We start from the raw sequence: 19792 nt of genomic DNA on the forward strand, positions 1-19792 counted from the left end.
CTGGCAAACTCTGTATTCACACGCACGTACAGAACCGCCAGACCCCCCAGAGCTGGAAGTAAGAGAGGTGAAGGACCGGAGCATGAACCTCCGCTGGATCCAAAGGTTTGACGGGAACAGCATCATCACAAGCTATGACATTGAGTACAAGAACAAGTCAGGTAGGTAGCCCAGATCAAAGCCTTAATGACAACTTTTGATGATCTGTTTCATAAAAAAATTAAAAATTTAAATCTAATTTCTTCACTTGTCAGACTCCTGGGACCACATGTACACAACCAGGAATATTTCACCCACCAACAACCAAGCCAACATTGTAGAGTTGCACCCGGCTTGTGTATACAGCATCCGCATGTATTCCTACAACAAGATCGGCCGTAGCCTTCCAAGTAAAGAACTGACAATTAGTACAGAAGAAGCACGTAAGTCATCTCATTAAAGAAAAAACTACACTATGCTCTCAGAATTTCAGCATTCATAATGCATTCAATGTCTTTTCTTCAATAGCACCTGATGGGCCGCCAATGGATGTCATCCTGCAGCCCATGACATCACAGAGCATTCGGGTCACATGGAGGGTAAATTTGTGACTATATTCTTTGTCTTTTTGCAGCTCAGACACACAAAATATTAGTTGTCTTGGCTAAAAAAATAAGTGCCAGTGATGAAATGGAATTGCTTCAAAGTGCTGACTAAGCGTCCAATCAGATTGCTCTGATGTCATCTTTATTCAGCTCACCATAATGTCTCTGTGGCTCAGTCATTGCTTTCATTTTTAGCGGATAGTGAAATAATATTGCAGTGGAATGTATTAATTTGCATTTCAGCTCAGTGATAGCAGCTTTTAGTACCTACAGACAATTTCTTCAAATTCAGGTTATTTCGCTTTTTGCACTGTTGTGATCGAGCGCAAATCAGAGAACACTACAATTATGCAAACTATTATTTAGCGGATGTAGTTATTTATTCAGCTAGTTATGTATTCCAAAAAAACATAACCATATACCTTTACCTCAAAAAAACGAACATGAATTTACCATATATCAGTCCATTTTAATTGTATCAACTCATCTCTTCAAGGCTCCCAAAAAGGAGCTGCAGAACGGTGTTATCCGTGGCTACCAGATCGGCTACAGAGAAAACGGCCCAGGCAGCAATGGCCAATACAGTATCGTGGAGATGAAAGCTACGGGCGACAGTGAGGTATACACCCTAGACAACCTCAAGAAGTTTGCCCAGTACGGAGTGGTGGTCCAGGCCTTCAACAGAGCTGGGACGGGGCCTTCCAGTACGGAGATCAACGCAACCACGCTGGAAGATGGTAAGGAAAACGCTGATGGACAAAATAGTAGGAGAGAACACAACAGAAACGATTTATTTTCTGTTGTGTAAAAGTCTCAATGGAACAGTAGCATATAAATAAAAAATGTGAACATGCATTTGTACAACACTAAAAGTGGTTGAATTGGAGTTGTAGCACATCCCCCCCATGATTCTGCCTTCTTTAATTAGCACCCTCGTTAGGCTGCTAGAAGCCATGGGAGAAACAAGGAACCTTATTATGCTCCTTTTTCACCTCCTGTTCTCATTGTCTTACTGCTTTTAGTTCAATCTGGGTCAACTATTTTCCTTTGTTTTTATTTTTCTCTGATGATTTTCTCATTCGGCCATAATGTCGCATGTCTTTTTGGTGTGTAGACAACCTTGATCATGGTAGGCTGTTTGATGTTCTTGTAATTACCCACATAGGTTGTCTGTTTCCGTCGCCACAACTGCTATTACATTAAAGATGAAAATTACCTTTCGCTAGATTTTATCCTCCACATCTGATTCACCCCACCCTACTCGTTTGCATTTGAACCCTTTAAGGTGTAGCTCTTAATATTTTCTCATCTCTCTCTCCCCAGTCTTCTCCTCCATTTCTCTAAAAGCTTACATAGAACAAGCTATTGAGCGCTAATTTGAGCTCATTTGACTGATTTATTCCTGGAGTGATTGCACGATTCCTCAAATGTAAGCGCTTCAGCATACAAGCTCGATCCGTCAGGCCATTCTTACGCCAATAACCGAAAAAGTCACATATTTTTCCGGATGCAGCGCTAACACTCCCCCCCCCTTCCCGCTATGCCCCCAGTGCCCAGCGAACCCCCCCAGAACGTACGAGCCATCTCGGTCACGTCGGATGAGGCGGTGATCACGTGGGCAGAGCCTCCACGGCTGACGCTGCACGGTGTGCTGAAAGGCTACCGGGTTGTGTTTTGGTCCCTCTTCCCCGACGGAGGTGGGTGCTGTGGGGGCCGGGCCCAATGGCCAATGCAGAGTAATTATCATCTATATCATTCTAAACTTCACCAAACAGCCCTCCCACCTCACTGTCAATGTTGTTGACATGTGTGTACCTCATAAAGCACTTCCTCTTTCTGTGTATTTGTTTGTTATCGTTAAGTGTGTTTGTGTGTAAATGTCATATAATGTGTTTGTTGTAGGAGTAGCATTTAATGTTAGTGTGTATTTCAGTGTTAATATTGTTGATTAGGGATGTTTGAGACCACTTTTTCACAAGTACTCAACTCTCAAGTAGTCACCGATTAATGATACCAAGTACCGATACCACTTTAAAAGATTTAAAAAAACAATGACAGATAATATTAAAAACTGAAAAAAACAATGACGAATAATTTGAAAGAAAGACCTATACTGTATATCCCAATATATATTTCATTAAATTAATGGCAATGTTCTATTATCTTTTTTCAATTGTTCATAAAATACATATTTTCTAAATAACACACAATAAAATTAATTTAAATTAAATAAATAAATAATTTAATCAATAGATAAATCAATCAATCAAATGAAAGTAATAATCCAGTGTCACGAAAAAAAAAAATTCCAATAGAAATGTATGTGCTTGTACATCTTAACTCATTCACTCCCAGCCATTTTCACTGAAGTAACCTCCTTCGCTCCCGGCTGCTTTACTGGATTTTGACTGATTTTGCAAGGCCCACAGAATATTGTGTTCTATTGCTATAAAAGCATGGAACCTAACAAAATAAAGAGTAGAGTCTCTTCTTTCATCTGTTTCCGTTTTGCAGCCGTTAGCATTAGAATATGTCTCAGTTTCATCATTATTCACAAATCTTTTTAGAACTGTGAGTAAAAGGAGCTTTTTTCAACATGGCCCTGGTTGATCTCTTTTGCTCTGCTGCCACCTGCTGGCCGTTTGTGTAATAACTACCATTTCTTCAACCGTTCTCTCTGCAGTTGAGGCTACATCAAAGCCTTCTGTATGCCCTAGCATAAAAAATAATAATAATTAAATACGTCTTTGGGACACTTAAAACATTTAAAATAATATGTATTTATGCATTTTTGGGAGCAAATGAGTTAATAGGCATCTGTCAGACATGGATGCCTTTAGTTCCAGATTGTAAAATGGCCACAAGAGGACAACTGATACTGGTATCGGCCGTCCTTGCGAGTACCGATACCTTGAAATTAGGCCGAGTATCAGCACACGCCCATCCCTACTGTAAATGCAATTGAAAGTCATAAAATGTTTAGATACTTTTGCTACTGTTGTTGTTTTGTACTTGTAGATGTCCTGTGATTTATGTTTGTGTACAGTGAACCTCCAATATTAGCGAGGAAAATTTGTGAATAATTGATGCGCCACTCTAAAAAAGGTGTATACTTGCCCATAGATGCCACAAAATGGTAGCAAAGCACAATTTTTGCCTAAATAGGCTTAACAACTCACATCAGTATAGTTCCTGTATGCCAAGATGGCGCCAAATTGTACTTTTATTGCTCTGGCCTTGGCCTGAGCAGAAAAAAACGGAATATGCAAGATTTTCAGTGAATAATGGGGGAAAAATCAGCAGAGATATTCATTCATGAATGCCAAACCGCAAATATGTGGAGGTTCACTGTAGTTGATAACAAATAAACTACCGCCAGTGTGCATGAAATCGTTCAATTATTCTCAGAGTGGGGAGAGATGCAGAACATCACCACCACACGTGAGCAGGTGGAGCTGCGAGGACTGGAGAAGTTCACCAATTACAGCGTTCAGGTGCTAGCGTATACACAAGCTGGCGACGGCGTCCGTAGCAACGTCCTGTACATCCAAACCCGTGAAGATCGTGAGTGTACACGCACAGGAAATTACTTTCATTCATCTCAGTGTTTAAAAATGTCTAAAATGAGTAATACAAGTGAAGTGCTTGAGAGTACAAGAGGTAGGGGAGTAGATAAATGGGTGCTGGGTGTATCTCAAACCCATGACAAAAGCTCATTTATGCTAGGAAGCTCCATTAGTGGTGCTAATGAGAATTAAGAGGCTTTGGGTACATGGCTCAGGGCTGAGAGAGGCCTGGCGGGAGGAGCTGGGTTGGGGGTGGGGGGGGGGGGTGGTTTTTCTCTCCCTCTCACAGCATATAGCACATGGGAGTCAACCATCATCCCGAGTCTGCATCCTTTCCATCAGCCCCCTTGCCATAGGCATAAGGATTAACTCCTCTTGGATTAGAAAGAATTAATTTTGTGCTTACACCATTGGAGGCAGGATTATTGTCAGATCTGTATAGAGTTGGGGGCATGGGTGGCAAACAAGAATTGAAGATGGGGAGATAGAAAGAAACATACAGCTTATTGTGTGTCTTGAGGCCTCCCCGTGCTTTGTACTGTCAATTGTACCCCTCTTATCAGTATAATGAATCATAATACACCAATCACGTAGGCGGATTCCTTCTCCTGTGGCTCCCTGTGGAGCTCTAAAAAAAAAAGAAATTTAGATTTTTTTTTCATGTTTATTTTTTTTAGATAAAAAATATTCTTTAAATTAATTAATGATTTAGATTTGAAGACATTAATGATTTAATATTCAAAACATTTGTCCACATTTTTCTTAGTTGTCAGAAAAAGAGAAACGGAAAGTAGATAAAAAAAAAAAAAAATAAAAAGTTTAAAAAGTGACCATAAAATATCCAAAAAGGAAGCGGAAAAGTAAAAAAACAAATACCATAAAATGTCCATGAAATTGCCAAAAATGTCAGAAAATTGATAACATAAATTGCAGGGGGAAAAAAGTCAAAAATAGCCATAAAATATGTAAAAAATAAAAAAATAAATAAAAGAAGAGATAGAAAATTACCATATGCCCATAACATTTCCAAAATTGTCAGACATTTGGCAGAAAGGCAGGAAAGTCTAAAAATGTGTGGAAAAACTAAGTATGAAAAATGACCACCCCCAGACAAAAAAATGACGAAGGTGGATCTGTTTCCTTTGTACTACTGTGTGGACTGCAGATTATTTGCCTTCCTGGCATCCAGGGCAGATTCTGGGCACCAGATGGGATTTAACTCCCGCCACACCCACTATACTCCTCTCACATGGAGGTTCATTTATGACAGTGTGCTTCCCCGTTGCCACCCATCATCCCTCCCCCGGGATCAGCAGCTATCAAATGCTTCACCCTTGCCTCGCTTGTAAACGCTGCTCTGTTACATCCTATCTGAGCACTGAGTCACCGACTGGCTGAATAGCGGGATCAGGGAGGCCTACATTTTGGGGGGAAAGGAATTGGTGATGGATTTACGAAGGCTTGGCATTACACTGCAGCGCTTCTTTGTGCAGCCCTGAGATGAGGCCCACTGTCTGGCGCACCTAATATTTATGTCAGGATCTGAATAGGTTTGACACCGTGAACCCTGCACTCTATAGAAACAAAAGCCTCACTCTCACGCTGTCCAGCGCTATTGTGTGTTTACTGTAAAGTGCGCATGCATTTTAAACTCCTTGAGGCTTTGGCTTGATTACTTCCAATTGAGCGTATTAAGCTACATCCAGTGTCAAGCTGAAGTGGCTGACAGAGGATCAGACATTAGCGTCTAATCTGTTTGTGGGTTTGCGAGTTGGGAGAGAATGCTGCGTGTCGCAGTGTCAGAATTGCTGACCAACGTCTGAACGAACATATGTCACTCCTCGACACGCAAAGGCGCTTCTTTCCAGTCCTTCCGGAGCAGCTTAGTGAGGGATAAGACTAAAAAGCTGCAAACAAGCCCGATCACTTTAACTCATTCACTCCCCAGCCATTTTCACTGAAGCAATCCCCTTCACTCCCGGCTGTTTTACTGGATTTTGACTGATTTTGCAAGGCCCACAGAATATTGTGTTCTATTGCTATAAAAACATGGAACCTACCAAAAGAAAGATTAGAGTGTCTTCTTTCACCAGCAGCAATTAGCATTAGAATATAATAAAATGTCATCATTATTCGCAAATCTTTTTAGAAATGTGAGTAAAAGAGCTTTTTTTTCAACATGGCCCTGGTGGATCTCTTATACCCTGCTGCCACCTGCTGGCCGTTTTTTTGTAATAACTACCCCTGCCATTACCATTTTCTTCAGTTCAGAGGCTGTATCAAAGCCTTATGTATGCTCTAGCATTAAAAACGTATAAATACGTCTTTGGGACACGTAAAACATTTCAACTAGAACGTATTTATACGTTTTGGGAGCAAATGACTTAATAGGCACCCAACACTCAGCATGGAAAGGATTCGTGGATGCTCATGAGTGTTCAATGCTAACGGCGCTAATTTGCCTCCATGTTTTCTGTAGTTCCTGGTCCACCGGCTGGCATCAAGGCAGTTCCTTCCTCTCTTAGTAGCGTGGTCGTGTCCTGGTTGCCTCCCCACAAACCTAACGGTGTCATCCGCAAGTACACCATTTACTGCTCCAGCCCCGGTTCTGGACAGCCGGTAAGCAAGTCATAACATAATGTTTGTACGAATCGAATCACTGATTCAAATGATGTTAACCTGCAGAAATGCGTGTGCGTTTGCACGCGTGTCTTTTTGTCACTCTTTGGCTGTGTTTGCGCCGTCGCCTTATTTCCTGCCCTCCCAGATGAACAGATGAGGTTGTCTTGGCAACGTGATGAGACGTAGATATGCAAATGAGGCCGAGAACAAGCTCACACATGCACACTGCCGCATCAGAGAGGCACACAGACATCACATTTCAGCCATTTGCTATTTATACACCCGTGTGTGGCATTTCACTTTTGGTTATATCATGGACGCGCGCGCACACACACACATCAACACAGGGAATTCTGGTATCTCTCACTTTGTTGTTATTCAAAAATGCTCCTCAATTTCTGTGCACGAGCGCAATGTAAATGAGCACGGGCTGGGAGACGGGGAGGGAGGGCGGCTGAAAGAAAGACACCATTAGAGGTAGGCAGAGACCGAGGGGAAATGGGGGAGAGAAAGAGGGGGGGGGGGGGGGAGTGACAGACGGGCGGGGAAGGAAGGGGGAGCAGAGGAGGGTATCAGTCACATCGAGATGAGAGTGCTTTTGTCCGTCTTTTCATTATCTCCCTGTATCACTCCCTGGATCACCACAACACGGCCGCTATTCTGGTGGAATGTTCTCTCGCACGCGCAGATACGCACACGTCCTCCCTCCCTGCGTCCCTCCATCCTCTCGCTGATTTCGACAGAGAGGGGAAAGCAAATTTGTGGAGATGAAGATGAACAGATTAAAGAGACGCAACTGGAGATTGACTTGAGAGGATGCGGTGTTTGTGCGCATTGCCGTACGTGTGATTGCATGCCTGCAGGCGCATGCGTGAAAATCATTTTAAAAGATATGTTTCTTGGCCGCTTGAACACATTTAATGTATGGAGGTATCAAAATACAGTGTATTTTCGTTACTAAATCCAAACTGGAGAAATGATTTGAATGAATTTGATTCAATTGTGCTCTTTTTTTTACCAAACACATTTTTATTTACATTCAAAATTCTTTACACTCGCTGAGCCAAACATTATATGGACTTGCAAAGTCTAATGAGAGCTATGTGAAATATTGAAAGATAATAGTAATATTTGATTGATGTGATTGATATCATACTTAGGGGTGTATTTAATAATTGTATTATTTAGAAACATGTTATTTTGAGAAGGTAAATAAATAATTGCAATGTTAGTAAATACTTACTAGTGTGTATACTGTATACAAAATATCAGAAACATTTCTCAGTATGTATTTTCTATTGAATTAATACAATACATAATTGTTTTATCCTTTTTAAGATCAAATGAAGACATCTAATTTGTAATAATAAGAATGTCGAACCATACCATATTTAGATTTTTTTTTAATATGTTGAATCTATAAAAGAAGACAAAATATAAATAATTGTAAAGGTTAACCATAAAATACGACATTGTTGAATAAACAAATAGGGATGTTTGATTCCACTTTTTTTTTCCAGACCGATACCAGTAGGAGCGCTCAACAAGCACTGATACCACTGCTACTTTTGATACATAAAATGTCCCCAAAAAACAATGACCGATCGTTTTTCCTTAATATAGCATGAAATTAATAGCAATGTTCTGTTATCTGTTTCTATTTCTATACATACAGTATACTTACAGAAATTGCATTTTAATGGGTATAATAATAACAATAATAATAATAAACTTTGCAAATTAAAATATCCTTTTTTTCCCCTCTCTTTAAAGTATTTTATAGTGAAAACCAAACAAAATTCGAGATGGTCTGGTTCGTTCAGCTCATTTCTCGTTGTTTTTTTTAGTCACTACAATAAAAGGAATGCGCTGTTTTCACTGAGAATATTTTACTTGTCACAATAGATGCTAGTTGTATCAACTAAAAGAGAGGCTTATTGAATGGAAGTGAGCCGCCATCTTGACAAAAAAAAATTAAACTTTAATTTCCTGGTAACAATTTGACTTCACTACCACTTTGAGCTCGGTAAATTTGAGCACTCCACTATGAAATGTCTGATTGGCAGAAATCCTTTCAAATTTGCAATGTGAAATCCTCTTAACTCAAGACTCTTATCTCAGGCCCCCAGCGAGTACGAGGCCAACCCAGAGATGCTCTTCTACCACATCACGCACCTGAGCCGAGGCAAACAATACCACATCTGGGCCGCTGCCGTGACGACTGCCGGCCGGGGCAACATGAGCTCAAAGGTCATCGTGGAGCCAGCCGGAAAAGGTGGGTCGTGAAGACGAGCCTTGTAAAGGCTATGAGCCGGAGCGCCCTAAAGGTGGCTATTAAACAGCAACATGATCTCCTGTTCACACATCACTTTCATCACTTTCATCACTCGCCCTCCTCCTCGCTCCGCCTGCGCTCTCTTCTATTGATTGACAGCCGTAGTATTGATTGAGTGCCAGCTATGTTGCAAGAAACGTTGTTGTTAATTATGTGGTGATGAACAGGGCCTATCTAGTCCAAAGTAAAATGACCCTTGGGGAGAGAGCAAGCAGGCACGAATCAATAGAGGGGGAGGATCTATGGGTTGAAGATAGACTGGAGAAAACTATGAGGTCAGCGGAAGGGCTCAGACGCGAATAAAGGCCTTCGTCTCAGACAAACTGGGCCAGTCGTATGGCAAACAAAAGATGGGGGGGGGGTTAAGGCACGCTGTTTGGGTGTATCTGTCAAACACTTTGCGTGATGTCTTTGTGTCTCGCCTTGCAGTCCCAGCCAAAATTTTGTCCTTTGGGGGAACGGTGACCACGCCCTGGATGAAGGAAGTACGTCTGCCTTGCAAGTCTGTGGGGGAGCCAGCTCCAACCATCAAATGGACCAAAGACAGGTCAGTTGATGGGATACTGCAATGAAATAAGTAGGGATGTTCGATAGTCACCGACTACTGACACTAAGTAGTTTCCACTAGTACTTTCAATACATAACAATAAAAAAAAAAAAAGAGATAATATTTTAAATAAAGACCTGTGGCATTTTTTCTTAAAATTGCATGAAATGAATTGCTAGTTCCTGATCATAAAATGGCCACAAGAGGGCGGCTGATATTGGTACGCGCCACCTTCACGATTATTAGGGCTGGGTTTTAAAAAAAAATCAAACAATCGATGAAAAACCATGAATCGATTATTTTTAATATTTCCCATAAATTCATAAGAAAATAGAATTTGCAAGGCCAGTGACTTTTTCCTGTATCTTATTGTTTTCTTAAAATTTACTGTTCACACGAATTGAAAAGTATTTTCTTACTTTTATGACAGACCTGACTAATTGCACTTAAAACAATCCAGAATCTGAATAATTTAACCAGTGACTGCCTCCGTAAAATTTTATTTGGAATTTAATGTTTACTGAGTTGTTATCATGTCCTTGATATTTAAGAAGAATTGATATTCCATAATTAATCAATATCGGATTGAAGTTAAGTGAATCCACTCGCCCATCCTACTAATGAGGGATAAGCGATATAGAAAATGCATGGATGAATTTGAATTTTATTTTTCAGATTATAATCCCTCAATGGAAAATTTAATTTACATTCTGCGCTATATTTTCTGTTACACCACATATTGGTACATAGAGAACCGAATCACACACAATCAGGCATGCAAGGAAAGATGTCTGTGTAATGCACCTCTTCAGACTAGTATCTCGGCAACAATTTGTCATTTTTACATTATTTATTTGTCCACAGCGGGACTTTAACTATGAATTTTCAGTTCCAAATCCCAAATCTTGACAGATTAACTACTGTGCCCCTAAATATAATGATACATCTAAAATGTCACTTCAGGCCACTCTTCAATCGTTATCTTTATCATTAAGACACATTTGTTCAAATCAGATAAGACTTGAGATTTTTTTAATTGCCACCCATTATACAAGACAAAATTTTTTTAACGGGAGCAAAAGCCACAGCGATGACATTGACAGAATTCCAAACGTTTGCCATGAGGTTGTTTTAACGTCCATGTCATTTGTCAGCGAGGACGCGGCCATTCCGGTGACAGCTGACAGTCAACGGCAGATTTTACCCAATGGCACACTTGTGCTACGTTCAGTCAAAGCAGAAGATTCGGGCTACTACACGTGCACGGCCACCAACACCCTTGGTTTTGACACCATCATTGTCAACCTCGTAGTGCAAGGTAAGGAAAACATGATACGGATTCTTCATATAGTTTCTGCTCAGTTGTGAAGTCACGTGTTGTCCTCCAGTTCCTCCAGATCAGCCCCGCCTGACCGTTTCCACCACGTCCACCTCCTCTATCACCCTGGCTTGGATCCCAGGAGACAACGGTGGAAGTTCCATCCGAGGTATGCCGCCAACATATCCTCCTCATGCTTTTGTCACAAATTGTGGAAACATTTACACGCTTACCTCAGTGTCATGTATACATAAGTAGGAGACGTCTGCCGCCTGGTGGTCAATAGATAAAACTGCGGCTTTCCCCTCCCCAATTTTTGCAACTGAAAGTTTTGATACAATCGTGTAGGTTTCGTGCTGCAGTATTCAGTGGACAACACCGAGGAGTGGAGGGACGTTTTCATCAGTTCCAGTGAACGTTCCTTCAGGTTGGACAATCTGCGTTGTGGAACGTGGTACAAGGTCAAGCTGGCAGCGAAGAACAGCGTGGGCTCAGGACGCATCAGTGAGATTATTGAAGCCAAAACACACGGCAGAGGTGACGCAATGGAGATGTTATCCAACAGTGCTCGTTCTGTATCTCCTGCTCATCTCTTTGGCTCCTCTTCTTCTCCACAGAGCCCGTGTTCAACAAGGACCAGCCGCTGCTCACTCACATCAACTCCACCCATGCGGGCCTCAACCTGCAGGGCTGGACCAGCGGCGGCTGCCCCATCACTGATATGATGCTGGACTTCAGGCCTAAAGGCACTTGGGCCTGGCAGAGCCTCAAAGCCAACTCCACCACTCAGCAGTTCCTCAGCGAGCTGCGGGAGGCAACCTGGTATGAGCTCAAAATGAAGGCCTGCAACAGTGCTGGCTGTGGCAACCAGAGCTCCCAGTTTGCCACGACCGATTATGATGGAAGTAAGTGTATCACACTCTAAAAACAGTTGGGTCAAAAAGAACTCAATTATGGGTCAAAAATTCTAATCTAATTGGGTCTATTTGCGAATAGTCAGAAAAACTACTCACTCTCTGCACTTAAGTACTTAAGTACGGATTTTTGTAAGTAGGAATATTGTTTCTACTCTTGTACTTAATTAAAAGTAAAATAGAACAGACCCTGAAATGTACTTGTGTGAAGATGTATTTTTACTTTCACAGCCATATTGATAACTCAGTAACCTTTATTGTCAAAAAAGTCAGTCTGGAGCCGCAAGACCTTTGAACATTGTGATGAACAAAACAGTGTGTTAATGTTATTGTTTGTCCGTGTAGTTAGTTTAAAGTAGCGAGGGCCCAAGAGCTAATTAGAGCTTCACCATAGCACAAAAATATGCAACATCCAACACTTTGACATGAATTTTCTTCTACCTTTGTCTTTTGGGATTTTTGTTGGTAATTTTTCGTACTTGTTTTTTCATACATTTGTAGACTTTTCTGCATTTCTGTCAAATTTCTGACATTTTGGGGCATTTTTATGGACATATTATTGTCATCCTCTACCCCTCTTCTTCCTTTTTGTCCATTTTATGGCTTTTAAATTACGTTTTCTTCTGCTTTTTCTGCTATCAATTTTCTGACATTTCTGGCAATTTTTTGGACATTTTAAGGTAATTTTTGGGATGTTTTGTTTTTGGACATTTTATGGTTACTTTTTAAACATTTTCTTTCCTGCCTTTTCTTAAATCAATTTTTTTTTTGGGGGTGGCAATTTTGTGGACGTTTTTTAAAAAAAAAATTTTTTATAGTGTTTGAACGTTTTCTGCCTTTTTTATTTTATTTTATTAAATTCTCTGACATTTTTGACAATTTCATGAGCATTTTATGGTAATTTTCTGCTTTTCGTCTTCCTTTTGGGACATTTTATGGTCACTTTTTGGACATTTTTAGGTAATTTTAAAAAACGTTTTCATCTACCTGTCGTCTCTCTTTTTCTGACAACTTACACATTTGAGCTCTGACATTTTTTTTGTATATATATTTTTTAATCTTAATCATTTAGTCATTTAAATAATATTTTCTCTAAAAAATAAATATGTTAAAAAAATATATATATATATTATTTTAGAGATCCACAGGGAGCCATAAAAGAGGGACTAAAGAGTCGCTGGTTGCAGACCCCTGATATAAATCAATTCTCCCAGTCCCGCTCACAATTTTTAACATACAACATCGCTAAATTCATCCTTCCCGCAACAGGTACAATCCCTCCCATCAAATCCGCCCGTGGGGAGGGTGATGATGTGAAAAAGTTGTTTTCCATCGGCTCTCCTGTCATTCTGGTCACCATCGGTGTTGCTCTACTCTTCATTATCCGCAAGAAACGTAAAGAGAAAAGGCTGAAACGACTTAGAGGTAAGACAAAACAGCTGAAAAAAATGATGTTCATAATGAACTTGTGTGCATTGATCCAAAATTATTTTGTTTATAGATGCTAAGAGCCTTGCTGAGATGCTCATCAGGTGAGCTTTTATTTATTTTAGGAGGAACATTATTCATTTAAAAAAGTCATAGAAATCTGGAAAATACACGTCAAAAAAACATATATTGTACTTTTTTGTGTGCAGTAAGAACAATCGCAGTATTGACACTCCTGTGAAGGGCCCTCCTCAGGGGCCACGGCTCCACATTGACATACCTCGTGTTCAGCTGCTCATTGAGGACAAGGAAGGCATCAAACAAATAGGTGCGCACTTGACAAATATCCATCCATCCATTTTGTATACTGCTTATCATTCTATGCAAAGTCAGCTGAGTAAGCAGAAATAAAAAATAGTTGGTAGAGTATTTTTTTCCCCCATACTAACTCTAACCATTAGATTTTGTCATATGTATCTAAAAGGAGAGGACAAGGCTGCGGTGCCCGTGACAGACACCGAATTCAGCCAATCAGTCAACCCGCAGAACTTCTGCACAGGCGTGTCCCTTCACCATCAAGCCCTCATCCAAAATTCCGGACCTTTGATTGACATGTCAGACATCCGTCCTGGCACAAGTAAGTTGTCTTAGACTTTATGAAGTGTCAAAAATAAACATGTCATCAAGACGTTATGAACTTTTAAGGCAAGGCACATATTAAAAAACTTGGAAGTGCAAACTAAAATGACGTGAAGTTTGTAAATGATAAATGGAAAAATTTGAAATTGAAAACGTTCCAATAGAATTATTATTATTATTATTTTTAAAGCATACTGAAATAATAAGCACTATTTTTCTGCCCAATGCAAGCAATCCTTTTTGGTATTTTGCTAGACTAGCGCAGAATTTGTGCCGTCGTGTAAGGGAATGCAGCCGACTCGTGGCCAATCGAAGCGGCTCCTCTCATTAATCCATTCAATTTCAGTGCAGACAGAGGTGCATGGTCTACATGACGGAAGTTAGACCTGGTTTTTAGTTTTTTTGGTCACCGGGGCGCTGTCTACCATTCACAATCACGCCAAACTAGACTTGCCCCGGCACAAAAATGAAAATGCTGGGAGTAGTGCAGTAATAGTCTGGACCTTGTTTCAGATCCTGTTTCCAGAAAGAGCATCAAATCAGCTCACAGCTCCAGAAACAGATACTCCAGCCAGTGGACGCTCAGCCGACCCAGTCAGAGCCAGTCCACGGCCTCTGCGCGAACTCTGACCTCAGACTGGCGGACCATGGGCTCTCATGGCATCACCGCCACTGAGAGTGACAGCTACAGCGCCAGCCTCTCCCAAGACACAGGTGAGATATGTCAGGATATTTTTAACACAAAAACAAATTGGAGTGTTAAATTTTCAGGGTTACATTTTGGGGAGTTGATTTTTAACTCTAAAAGTGTCATTTTAACATTTTCAGAGTTGAATGGTTTTCAGTAAGTGATTTTTAACAAGAGTTGATCACATAGTATTAAATTAACTCTGGAGAGTGTTGGATGAACTCCGCTTCGGTGTTTTTTGTTTACAGATAAGGGTCGTAACAGCATGGTGTCTACGGAGAGCGCCTCGTCCACCTACGAGGAGCTGGCGAGGGCGTACGAGCACGCCAAGCTGGAGGAGCACCTGCAGCACGCCAAGTTTACCATCACGGAGTGCTTCATCTCCGACAGCTCTTCGGACCAGATGACCACCGGCACCAACGACCCGGCGGACAGCATGACCTCCCTCAGCACGCCGTCCGAGCCGGGCATCTGCCGCTTCACCGCCTCACCGCCCAAACCACAGGACTACGACCGTGGGAAAAACGTGGCTGTGCCCATTCCTCATCGCGCAAACAAAAGTAAGCCGCCATCTTGAGCTTTGAAGACAAATGGTCTTTCTGACCCATATTTGAGATCGATCTGAAAATATCCTTATCTCTTATAAAAGTATTGCGCCATCTTGTAGTAGCTTGGTACAAAGGAACTATGTTGAAGTAAGTTGAGGAGCCAACCAATCACAGCTCAGCTTGGAAACGGCACGTGACCAAACTCAGAAAACAGGCGAGCTGTGATGAATCATTAAATGAGCCCTGAGTAACTGTGATGTCATTTTCAGATGACAGCAAGTGGCAAAATGGCCGCCGCCTGAGACGGATAAAAACAGGTGGTGTCCTGTGATATTTGTAGCAATATTTAGCCCCCTTTTTTTTTTAGATTAATATTAATTAATTAAAGTGTATGTAGTCTTTTTATTTAATTTAAATAAATAGTTTATTGATTAATGCACTGTAAATACTAAAATAAAAATAATAAAATCAACAGTGGGACACATATACGTAATGGCATAATTGGTTAATCAATTATAATTCACTGTATTCATATGACTCATTCACTCCCGGCTATTTTACTGGATTTTGACTGATTTTGCAAGGCCCACAGAATGTTGTGTTCTATTGCTATAAAAACATGGAACCTACCAAAAGAAAGATTAGAGTCTCTTTTTTCATCAGGAAAAAAAGTATATTTCTATCTGTTTGCGTTTTGCAGCAATTAGCTTTAGAATATAGCTAAGTTTAATCATTATTCACAAATCTATTTAAAAATGTGAGTAAAGGAGCTTTTTTTTTCCAACATGCCCCTGGTTGATCTCTTTTGCTCTGCTGCCACCTGCTGGGGGGGTTGCCTGTTATAGAGTATGAGGATTTTCTGCAGGGCTCAGTTTGTATCCTCAGTGAAGAGCTTTAATGATAAAAAGCGTAGCATCTAACCTTGCTTGCGTTTCTCAGGTGAATTCTGCAACCTACCCCTTTACATGAAGACGGATCCCTTCTTCCGCAAGCAGGGGGAGCTGCACGATCCGTGCCCGGCCGTGCCCCCGCGGGAGGCGTCCATCCGCAGCCTGACGCAGCGTGCGTATCACACGCAGGGCCGCCACAAGACTCTAGACTCTGCCAAGCAGCAGGCGCTGACGCTGGGCCACTCCGGACTGGGCAGCTTGGGCGTCGGCTCGGGCACGGCCACCTTGCCGCAGAGGACTCTCACCATGCCCGGCTCCAACGCGGCGGCCACCGCCTCCACGTCCAGCACGGGCAGCAACCCCACCAACAGCGGCAACAAGATGGGCGGCTCCAGAGACTCGCTGCTGGAGAGCAGCTCCTCCGCGCTGGGCCGGCTGCAGAAACAGAGCGCGGGGGCTTACTCCAAGTCGTACACGCTGGTCTAGTCCAATCGGTGCCATCCCGCCGATCGGCCCGGGCAACGCCACCATATTTTGTACCCAACTTAAGGTGAGCTGCCCGCTGCCCTCTCCGTAGGTGTCCTCCCTATTCAGAGACCCAGCTAACTTTGCTTTTTAATCTCCACGAAAAGAACTACTAACTCCAACTAACAGTTGCGGCCGTCTGAGGCTGAGATCCGGAGTTGCGCAGACAAATAGTGATTATTTGTGTGGAGCAAAAAGCTCTGAGTCCGTGACAGCAAGGACCACACACACACACACACACACACACACATACACACACTGTCCTTCATAGTTTGAGTATTACTGACCATTTGGAGGACTTCCAGTTCAGTTCCTTATTCTTATTCTTATTGTTTACCCTTTGTATGTCTCCCTAATAACTATTGGCAATTATTGTTAAAGAAGAAGTCTTTATTATCTCTACAGGTGTCACACTCTGTGGCTATATTGTAGCGATAGACCAATTATCGTCCGGGCCGATTATCTGCACCGATATTCAGAATTTGGATGAATATGAATATGGCATCGTATTAGAATTTTAAATCAAAGATTGACTCAGATTAAATTTTAAAAAAAATCTAATATTTTGCAAATCTTAAAAGTTGTTAAATAAACATATGCTTAAAAAAATCAACAAAATTAAGAGGTTTTTTTTTTTGAAAACACCAATTTAGTTTTTTTATGAGGGGTTTTAACACCAATTTATTTCATCGGCCTCCTAGACTACTAATCATCTGTAACGGCCCTGAAAAAAAAATTGGTCTATCTCTACTATATTGTAAAATCAGGACAACCCAAATGAACCATCTGCAATTGCCCCACATTGCAAATAGAGAATGTTTGCTATTTAAAAAGAATGAACATATATATTTCTATATAGGTATATTGACATCTAAGTGAAGAAAAAAGATAAAGCATAAAAAACTATGTACTACGGCAGTGTAGTCATATTTACAGAAAATTTAATGTCAAATTTAAGAAGAATGAGACAATCGCTCAATTAGGAAAAAAATAATACATTTAATAAAGGTTTGACTTTGTATGGATGTTCTGAATGATTAAGAAGTATTAGTGTCGATATGTGGAAATGGGAAAAGCAAGAAATTCCTTATTGTTTAATATTATTATCATCATTATTATTGTATTGGGTGACTAGAAGATTGGCACTCTGGTTGGAGTCTGTCTTTGCATTTCATGAATAAAATCACTCCCAAACTTCAGCCCAGTGTCTATAACTAGCTATCGTCATGACAACCAAGCTCCCAGTAAGCCTAGTTGAAGGAATCCCAGTAACGATGTGAATGAGGTGAAATATTCCAACGTTTAGAAGATATGTTTCATGTCAGGGATTTGAGTTGTGAAAGTTAGCAAATCGTCACTCCATCTTTCTCGATGTCCCACAAATATGTACATTCACACAAGAAGCTACTGGAATGTCTCTCTGAAGCATCTCCATGATAGTGTTGTGCTTTATTTTTATTTTGTATGTTTATTCTGGGGAGGGTTTATTTGTTGGTCATTTATTTCCATCTGACTTAGTTTGGGCTTTAATGGAAATGTAGATTCTAGACTAAAGTCTAAAGTTTGTGGCCTGTCAGCCAAAGCAAATCAGGGACTCGTAGCTCTTTTGGTCACACAAACTGCTATTATGTATATAAATAGCGGAGTGGAGTGTGAATGTCAAAATGACGCATTCAGGCTCCTCTCCTTTGCCCCCACGCGGATGAAATCAAGTTAAAAAAAAAATTCCTTACCCCACAACCATATTAGATGCAGCATCTGCTACCTTTGTCAGTGTTGTTTATAGATGAAGTCTTGTACATAAAACACAGTTTTGTATGAAGAGCTATTTTCGTCAGAATGCTTAAGGGGACGCGTCATGGTTGAATCCCCCCCCGTTTCAAGAATTGAAATAGAATCAAAAATACTGTTATACTACTTCTGAATGGGCAAAACACGTTTCTTTCCCTTCATGTTTTGATACTAATTTGTCATTTTTTTAAATTCTTTTTTTAAGGTCTTTGATGTTGATGTCATTTGTCCTTCTTCTTTTTTTTTTACCATAATTTTGTATTTTGTTGATCCTCTAAAAAAGTCATTGCATGCTTGCTAAAAGGGAAACATTTGAAGGAAAATATGTACGAAAATCAAAAATGTCCCCAAAAAATGTTGAGGGTATCCCAAACATTTGTTTGAGTTGCTTGTTATAGCAATTGCTTGTGTTCAAAAGTACATTTTCTATGAAAAGAAAGCAAAAACTAAAAAAGATCATTCTAACACCTTGTGCAATAAAGCTATCTTTCATATGTCATGGTTTCTGCGTGGTTGACACTTGACCTCTAGGTCTTCTGAAACGTTTAAAAGCATTCGACTTGTTTCAGCCTTTTACACATTTTAAATGTTTTCAATATGAAAATGTTGCTGGCCAAGTTTCAAATCTTTTCTGAGAGGTGACGGTGGGACCACCGGTGATCCCAGACCTACTTGCAAAGATGTCTGATCAAAAACGTATCTGGAGGTGAGTTCAACATGCATTAACATCAACAATGAATGCGTTACTCACAATATGTGTCTTAAGTAGGCTTTTTATTTATTTTTTCGAACTCAAGTAGTTGATGATACTACTTCAAACGAGATGAGAGGAACGTAAGTAAATAAGTGGTAAAAATGTCGTTTATCTGGGGGGAAAAAAACACTGATCTGAATATATGACTGGATAGCCGATAGGCCAAGACTTTTGAGGCCGCGAGGCCGCCATATTGCTCCTCCCAAGGAATGTTTCTCGGCATACGATCCTATACATTTACAGTATCCAAATTGGAGAACATTTGACACAGTACTTAGTAGAAATAGCATGATTTATGACGTTTTAAATTTGTTAAACATAAACAAGAAGACGTCAGACATTTTACAACTTGCCTTAAATACATGTTGCCTTTAAATTATATGCTTAATGATGTTTATAGGAGGAAACGTGTGTGTGTGTATATAATTTTTTTTTTTAATTAAAGAGTTATACCTGTAATTCAAAAAAAGATGCCACTGCCAAATCTAATATTGGGGTCTAAGGAACTGAGCGATAAAAGAAAAAGGGGGTCTTCCAAAGCAGCACATACCGTTCACTTCTATTAAAATAATAATTATAATAATTTTACTTGTTAAAAAAAAAAATCTGCTGCGTTGCAGCAGGGAAACCTCCAAAACCTGCA

At 40.5% G+C, this 19792-nt stretch overlaps 1 protein-coding gene across 2 annotated transcripts in view; it reads left to right on the top strand.

The window, feature by feature from the left end:
• The window catches only part of LOC147160956 (cell adhesion molecule DSCAML1-like), a 52929-nt gene extending 34037 nt beyond the window's left edge, over positions 1–18892 (top strand). The window contains exons 14-33 of one of the 2 annotated variants that reach the window (XM_086098551.1): positions 33–161; positions 255–422; positions 508–578; positions 1081–1321; positions 2135–2320; positions 3993–4148; positions 6630–6769; positions 8894–9047; positions 9537–9654; positions 10809–10972; positions 11043–11141; positions 11321–11509; positions 11590–11877; positions 13156–13311; positions 13388–13418; positions 13524–13642; positions 13799–13951; positions 14467–14667; positions 14890–15201; positions 16129–18892. In XM_086098551.1, the coding sequence (XP_085954677.1) occupies positions 33–161; positions 255–422; positions 508–578; positions 1081–1321; positions 2135–2320; positions 3993–4148; positions 6630–6769; positions 8894–9047; positions 9537–9654; positions 10809–10972; positions 11043–11141; positions 11321–11509; positions 11590–11877; positions 13156–13311; positions 13388–13418; positions 13524–13642; positions 13799–13951; positions 14467–14667; positions 14890–15201; positions 16129–16565 (3512 nt within the window). In that variant the 3' untranslated portion in view covers positions 16566–18892. The remainder of the gene's footprint in view (positions 1–32; positions 162–254; positions 423–507; positions 579–1080; positions 1322–2134; positions 2321–3992; positions 4149–6629; positions 6770–8893; positions 9048–9536; positions 9655–10808; positions 10973–11042; positions 11142–11320; positions 11510–11589; positions 11878–13155; positions 13312–13387; positions 13419–13523; positions 13643–13798; positions 13952–14466; positions 14668–14889; positions 15202–16128) is intronic. The other variant, XM_086098552.1, reaches the window with a different exon arrangement.
• Positions 18893–19792: the final 900 nt, after the last annotated feature.

The sequence above is a fragment of the Leptonotus elevatus genome, chromosome 16, assembly GCF_054856555.1.
Source record: "Leptonotus elevatus isolate MCC_2025b chromosome 16, RoL_Lele_1.0, whole genome shotgun sequence".
In the NCBI taxonomy this organism is placed as follows: Eukaryota; Metazoa; Chordata; class Actinopteri; order Syngnathiformes; family Syngnathidae; genus Leptonotus; species Leptonotus elevatus.